General features: G+C 37.2%; 1 protein-coding gene across 1 annotated transcript; it reads right to left on the reverse strand.

Moving 5' to 3' along the window:
* Positions 1 to 3,444: 3,444 nt before the first annotated feature.
* On the reverse strand, positions 3,445 to 5,456 carry LOC149406703 (phospholipase A1-IIdelta-like). Its single transcript, XM_089617447.1, has 2 exons — positions 5,037 to 5,456; positions 3,445 to 4,482 (listed from the first exon to the last, which is right to left on the reverse strand). The coding sequence occupies exons 1-2, from the start codon at positions 5,454 to 5,456 to the stop codon at positions 3,739 to 3,741; spliced, it is 1,164 nt and encodes a 387-aa protein (XP_089473573.1). The 3' UTR covers positions 3,445 to 3,738.
* Between the last annotated feature and the right edge of the window lie 2,339 nt (positions 5,457 to 7,795).

Genomic DNA, 7,795 nt, shown 5'->3' on the forward strand with positions numbered 1-7,795 from the left:
CAATTGTTGCGTTCAGAAAGAACCAAACTGCGAACGTCATAAGCATCGCTCTCATCACTAGACCAATCTATACATATTTTTTTTCCCGAAATAAAGTATCTTTCTGTTCTTTTCTATTGCCAGAAGAGGCAAGATTATAAGGTAAACTGTAGAAAGGAAAAAAAAACACCCCTCAAACTACTGAGCCAACAGTCGAGAAACCAAATGGCACCACAAGTGGAGAAAATAAATCTCTCGGATATTATCTCCTACCTTATCAACAATTACAAGGTACGTGAGATTGAATTCTTTATTACCTTAATGTGGCATATTTGGAACAATTGGAACGGGGTTGTCACAGGTCGGAGAAGCAGGATTATATTGAGTTTAGAGAGGCTAACTCTGACAAATACAGAGGAAGGATTATTTCACTGATCTAGGAATGATTTTTATCATGACATTCCTTATAGCTGTAACAGAGTGGCTCATTGTTTAGCTAGGTATGACCTTCTTGCTCGTTGTAATATGGCTTCACCAGGAATTCCTGGAAGTTTAATAAAACCTTCGCTGTTGGCTTTGAAAAAAAAAAAAAAAAACCACCAAGCCCCAACATCCACATACTCGATTTAATAGTATTCACTTCAAAAAATCCATCACCTCAATCGATCTAAAATAAATCATTACCCTAGTTAACACGATTGAAAGAATCATCCAGGACAAAATTTCAGCCCCAATTAAAACTCACCATGTACCAAAAATGGCACTATTCTATATCTTAGAATCATATCTCGGAAACGAGACCCATAAATCTATATAATTACCGAAGTGGTAGAAGTCAGGCCGAAATGAAAAACCATACACAAAAAGCCTCCTTAGAATTTGGGTTAAACATGACAGGAACAAGGGCATGTCTATACAATGTAAACAATATATATATATATATATATATATATATATATATCTCCAAAGGCATGGTAAAGAATGACTTATCATGTTTAGGCGAAGAAAATATTTACTTTTGGGGAATCGATGAGTGGCGAGTCAGTCATCATAGGAGGAGTGAGGAGAAGCGGTGCAACCGGGGTCAAAGGGATCTTCGAATCCGCAGCAATGCCAATACTGTAGAACCCGACCACCATTCGGAGTGTCCATCGTTCCACCGCTATACACAACTCTCGAACTTTCTCATTGTTTCTCCTAAACACACACACACAGAGTTTTGCTTCAGTCCCAAGGAATCAAGCACAAAAAACAAACTTGCCAAGAGATAAAGGGAAACTCAGAGTAGTCATATCAGTCTCGTTCTAGCTCAGCTGAGCGAGAATATTCTGAAAGGTTGCAACTTTGAATTGCCACGAATATTACTGTAAAAATGCCAGCATTGAAGGCATACATATCATACCAGTATTGTCAGCAAAGTGAATATCTTTGAGACTAAGCTGTGAATCAACCACAGACACAGAGCGGAATAAAGCGAAAACCTAACGTGCGTTTGTTACAAACATGATTTGGGGGTAAAATAGAAGTGGACGAGTTGTACCCCCGAAATGAGCAGTGTGGAAGCGACAAGCGCGAGGGTGATTTTGAGAAGAGTCGAACTGGGTTTTGCAGGTCTTACACGTTCTCAGCACCTTCGTGTTTGGGTCGCTGCTTGGGTCCACCGCAGAGCAACGGAGGCGAAGAATGAAGTTGGATTTCGGTCTTGGGTTTCCATGGAGTCGGAGAGAAATTAGAGACCGAGGAAGTGATTGGGGAAGAATTAGATGGTGAAGAGACATCTTCGCATACTTTCACGACTGATCTTCGTCGAGAGAAAACAGAGGAATCGAGAGAAAGAGAAGATTTGGGGATTTTCTGAACAATACTTCTCATTGATTGAAAATGAAAATACAAAAAATGATATATACTGCAATAAACAGTGTCGTTCAGATAACAAACTAAAAAAAGAAAAGAGCTGTCGTTTTACAGTACCAAACGACAGTGAACTAAGGCTAATAACAAAAGAAAAGGGCTAAACAATAACCGAACCGATCCGGAACCCAAATTCGGTGCCACGTCATCAAACCGAAAATTCGGTTCGGTTAACCGAAACCGAATTTAAGAACCGGTTCGGTTATCGGTTTTGAATATCTAAAAATTCGGTTATCGGTTATTTAACCGATTTTTTTTTATCCAGTTTTGAAACCGGATAACCAGTTTTAAAACCGGATAACCAATTTTAACCGGTTAACCGATTTGAACCGGATAACCGATTTGGATAATTGTAAGATCTTTAAATTTGGTCATCCAATTTTGAAATCAGTTAACCGATTTTTTTGGTTAACCGGTTTCAGAAATGGTTAACCAGTTTTAAAACAGTTATAAAATCACTTATCGGTTTTACAAAACTGGTTAACCGAATTTTCGGTTTTGGACCAATTCGGTTAAATTCATCGGTCCAAAATTTTCAAAACCGAAAATTCGGTTTCGATTTTCAAATTGGTCCAAAACCGAACCGAACGAACCGATTTCACCCCTAGCAATAATGTTAACATACATGTCATTTTATTTATTTTCTAGTTTGTTTGCAATTAAAATTGATATATTTAATGTTTTTAAGTGTGATTATCCTCTATCACATATTAAAATTAATTATCATATAAATTAGAATAAACTAAATTGATTTCATATGCAATTTTGTGATAAATATTAATACAATTATATATAAAATATATAAATATAATAAGTATTCCGGTTGATTTGTAATTAGATAAATTAATTTATATTATTAAAATCTCACTTCAAAATAAAGTGAAAATAGTGAAACTTCATATTTGGAGTTTCACTATTCATTATTAACACCATAATAGAGTGAGTAATGGAGTTGGATTTGAGTGAATCCAACTCCATTTTGTCACATATCACTCCACTATGTAGTGAGGGAGATGCTCTTATCTCAACACCATAATAACCAGCGTTTAATATATTAATTCATCAGTAGTTTTTTTAAATTAATCGCTATCTAAAATCAGGAAAATCTAAAATCTAAAATTGTTTTTTTTAAGCAACGATTAGTTTATTTGATGCAAAACCATAACAAAAAATGAATTTGCAATTCTTACTTGTTTTTCATTCAATTACGTATGATACAAATTTGCAGCATGGACTTCCAACGAGAAACCGAAAATCCAAAAACTTGCGAAAGTCACGACATTGACAAGCCCACTCATGGATATTCATTCCCAAAAAATTTACGCTCTAAATGTCTATCTTAGGCATGCGGGGGTGTTAGGATATCCCACATTGACTGAAGATATATCTTTTGTACTCCTTATAATAAAGATCATGTGTTATTCTCTTATTGCCAATTAGTTTTAATATGAAACTCATGATACTTAAGTGAGTGCTTTGCTTCAAGATATATAGCTAGGGGCGATCATTGTCACAGGTAAACCCATGCTATCTTTAGAACATAATTCAGAATAATTTTAAAAGCATTTTTATTCAAATTTGAAACAAAGATCATAAGGAGTGACTGGAGTAGTAGTAGTACTCTTATCAATTAACCCCTCAAGAACATCCACACACTTAACAGACACGAACATACACACACTTAACAGACTATAAATAAGGGGTGAACGGAGTAGTAATACCCTTATCAATCAACCCCTCATGAACATAACCATAACACATTCAAAACAACGACTAGCCTCACTTATTCCATAGTCTTATCAAATTGCAAGGCAAGGTAGTGGAGGTGGATAGCTTTTGAAGTAGCTATTAAGGAAGTCTCCACACTTGAGCGACGGTGTCGAAAACCAGCCCTTTTTTGTTCTTGTCATTCCACCAATTTGCGGGAGCTCTGTCGTATGCATCCGAGCTCTTGTTGATCAAAACCGGGGACCGAGGCACAGCGAAGTTGTAGGACTTGTCATTGAAATTGTACGCGGCGACGAGGTGCAAGAGAATCTCCAAGTTGTGCGAGTAGAGAGGAAAATACTTCTTGATGTACGGCGACTTTTGAATGTTGAGGCTCACCGCGAATTTGTGCACCATGACGTAGCCTTTAACTTGCAGAGCCTGAGGCACGAGGTCTTTGTCTTCGTAGATGTGCAGCGTTCCGAGGTTCTTGACCTCGTCCACTTGCTTCTTGAAGGCTGCGTTGCCAGAGGCCGGAGCGCTGAAGGCAACGCAGCCGACGTGGACCCTATCTCCCCAGATTTTGTTGACAGCGAGATCGTAGGCAGAAATCGTCGCGAGGGCCCCGCCGAGGCTGTGGCCGGTGACGTACACGATGGGCCGGTCCAGGTTGGTGTGATGGTTGACGATGTTGGTGACGCTGTCGTGGATCTGTTGCCTCAGGCTTCCGTGGTACACGGTGACAGAGGTGTAGAGGGAGAGCCACCCGTTGTGCACCGCGGCGCTGTCGGAGAAGAACGAGTCTGGGACAACGCCGCGGGTCCTAGCCTGCACGAGCAGCTCTTTCGCTGGGGACATGGATGTTTCTAGGTTGCTCAACCACTCCTGAGAGAGCAGGGACGAAGTCAAGAATCATTGAAGGTCTAATTTATAAATTTTTAGTGTAAGAAAATGTATAAATTTATCCATGTCCCCAGTTCTTTCGCTGGGGATATGGATACTTTTAGGTTGGTCGTCCGCTCCTGAGAGCAGAGACGAAGCCATAAATTTAGATGCAAAAAGAAGTTCAGGCAAGGCTAATTTATAAATTTTTAGTGTAAAAAAATATAAAATTTATCCATGTCCCTAGTTCTTTCGTTGGGGACATAAATATTTTTAAGTTGGTCGCCCACTCGTGAGAGCAAGGATGAAGTCATAAATTTAGATGTAAAAAGAAGTTCAGGCAAGGTTAATTTATAAATTTTTTGTGTAAAAAATGTAAAAATTTATCCATGTCCCAAGTTCTTTCGCCGAGGACATGGATACTTTTAGGTTGGTCGCCCATTCCTGAGAGCAATGATGAAGTTTAAAAATTTAGATTAAAAGGGCTAGTATGTATATATATATATATATATATAATAAAGGTTCAGGGAAGGCTAATAAAGGAGCTTCGTCCTTACTTGAGAGGTCTGCGTCCCGCGCAGGACAACATAGATCTCCAGTTCCTTCTTTGCTCGGAGCTCGGACTCGGTGGGATAGGCCACGAAGCCGACCCAGTCGGATAGGCCGGTCGTGTGGGTAACGGGGTTCAAGCCCCGTGCTTGGCGCTTCAGGTAGTTGTCCAGCAGGGCGATCACGCCGGTGTTGGCGTAGAGAAAGGAGTGAATCCGATATTTGGAGCCATCAACGAGCCGCACTTTTGAGAACAGTTCGTCCTTGGTGAAGAGGCTTTGCCCGACGGTCGGGGAACCGTTGGTGCCGTCAAAGGCGTCGTACGTCGCTTGGGCAAAGTTTCCGCACCTCAGAATAAACTTCTTGTTCTCCTCGTCTGACCCTTCTCCCGCCTTAGCCAACATAAAGTTCACTGCAGAAGCAGCCATTTTTTTTTTATTATTATTATTATCTCTCACACTCTGACTATGCAAACAAATTAACTCGATGTTTTGCTCTCTACATGCAGTGATGCCCACCGTCCCTATTTATAGACAGTAATGCAGGGTGTAGATCCAAGAATAACAAACTGTTTTCATGATTAATATCAACAATTTCAAATACCTAACGAATAAAAGAGAAAACACGATTTGCATGCAATTTCTTGATGGTACTATCTCAAGTCTTATCTACTTTTCTTTTTTGCTAAATAAAAAAAACGAATAAAAGAGAAAACACGATTTGCATGCAATTTCTTGAATGGTACTATCTCAAGTCTTATATACTTTTCTTTTTTGCTAAATAAAAAAAACGTTTTTTTTTTCTTCCTTCAAATAAAACCACGTGTCGTCAACTTTTGTGCTACTTTGTGTTTAGCAATTTGTATATGGATAATCACGAAGTTGAGTGTAGATAATTTTATTGTATTATTATATTTCTCAATTATTGGACCGGATTTTTAAACAGAAATCGCTAATAGAAAGGAATAATATTAAAACTCCTGACCACTCAAAAAATTTTGGTCAAAATCTATTAATTATATTTTTTTTAAATAATGATTACTCATATTGTAGGATTACGTTTTTAACCTTTTTTCGCTCTATTTTCTCATTTTAATTACCTATCATTTAAAAATAAAACAAACGACTCGGAATATTTTTTTAGCTAAATTTCACATTTTAAATTATTTTTTCCTAATTTTAAATCATAAAATAAAATCATCAAAACTATCAAATTTGTCAACAAATATATCAATAAATCTTGAAAGAAAACTCTCAAATTCTTTAAAGATTTATTGACTTACCTAAATTTTTTTCTTTACTATGTCATATTCATAATTTTGGAATAAAAGTAAAATAATAAATTTTGGTTTAAAAGTTTCTAAATGGTCATAGATTTAGAATTATCACTAATACAAATCCAAATGTAAGTGTATCAACTAAATATATATGATCATTTATTCTCTGGATTTACATCTATTTACCAAGTATTCAAACGGAAATTTATCCATTTACATTGAATTACTAATTTAACCTCAAGTGCTATTATTTAATTTGCTTGCACCATGTCCACTCTAACTTTTTCTCCAATCCGAACTCACTCATGTGTTGGCCGGTCCTTTCCTACTCTTTAGGCCCGGTGAGTCTTATATGGATTAGTATAAATAGCTTGCAGTAGCCTTTTTTCGTAATTTTTTCTATATTAGTCGCTAAATTTTTTAATTTTCATAAAGAACCGTTTTAATTTCTGTAGTGTCTATTTTGCCCTTAGTAATTGTTGACCAAATTTCAATAATTGTTAACCAGATTTCAATAGCTATTACCAGATTTCAATAATTGGTAACCAGATATCAATATACCAATATTTTGAACCAGATTTCAATAACTATTAATCAGATTTCCATAACTATTAACGAGATTTCAAAAACTAATAACCATATTTTAATAGCCGTTGACCATATTTCAATATTTGTTGACCAAATTTCAATGACTGTTGACCAAATTTGGAGTGCAAGGATATTTTTTCCTGGAGAAAAGGGAAATGGTTACTGTCAAAATGTTTTGAAAACATGAGTGAGATATGAAAAGTGACCACGTTTGAGGCTAGTTATGTAATTTGTTGTAATGACCACAAAAGACTTATTTTCAATAAATGAAACTGTTGTGGAGGAAAACAGAAAAGACAATAAATAGATGGACTTAAATGAGCAAATAAGGGGGGGACTTAGAAGCAAATTTTGAGAACTTTCTTCTATGGGCATTAAGAGCCACGAATTTGTCTTTTTCCGCTCATTTTCACTAGCAACAGAAGCAAAATAAAGAGAAAAAAAAATCAGCCAAGAGAAAGGCAGAGAGAGAGAGAGACGAAGTTTTGTGAGATAAACTCACCGAAAAGCAAGTTCCTCATCCGATTTTTGGTTTTCAAGGTGAGATTTCTCTTATTCCTTTTTTCTTTCTTCGAAATTCCAAGGAAGAGAAACCCATGGATTCTAAAAAATGAGGGTTTTCCTAAACTGGGGTGTTTCTGATTTTGGTGTTCAACGCAACTTGTCGGGCGAGGAGTAATCTCGTGAAGACGAAGGCGCAAGAGTTAACTCTTTGTTTTCTCGTCAGCATCCCAACTGAGGTTGGCCTCTTCCTCTTGATCACGACGGGATTTTTGGAACTCCGACGCATAGTGACCGTACACATCGCAATTAAAGCACTTGATCTTACTTTTATCGCGACCTTGGCCATGGCTATCAATGCCATTTTCGTCACTCATTTTCATCTGTGACACCCACTCCGAG

Source organism: Urtica dioica, chromosome 1, assembly GCF_054948205.1.
Source record: "Urtica dioica subsp. dioica isolate 48M chromosome 1, U.dioica_male_clone48M_v1_H2, whole genome shotgun sequence".
NCBI classification, from domain to species: Eukaryota; Viridiplantae; Streptophyta; class Magnoliopsida; order Rosales; family Urticaceae; genus Urtica; species Urtica dioica.

Excerpts from the sequence above, each read along its gene's own strand:
- LOC149406703 (XM_089617447.1), bottom strand. The coding sequence starts at position 5,456 with ATGGCTGCTTCTGCAGTGAACTTTATGTTGGCTAAGGCGGGAGAAGGG. Across the intron at positions 4,483-5,036 it reads GCGGGACGCAGACCTCTCAA|GAGTGGTTGAGCAACCTAGA; the intron begins GTAAGGACGAAG and ends CTGCTCTCTCAG.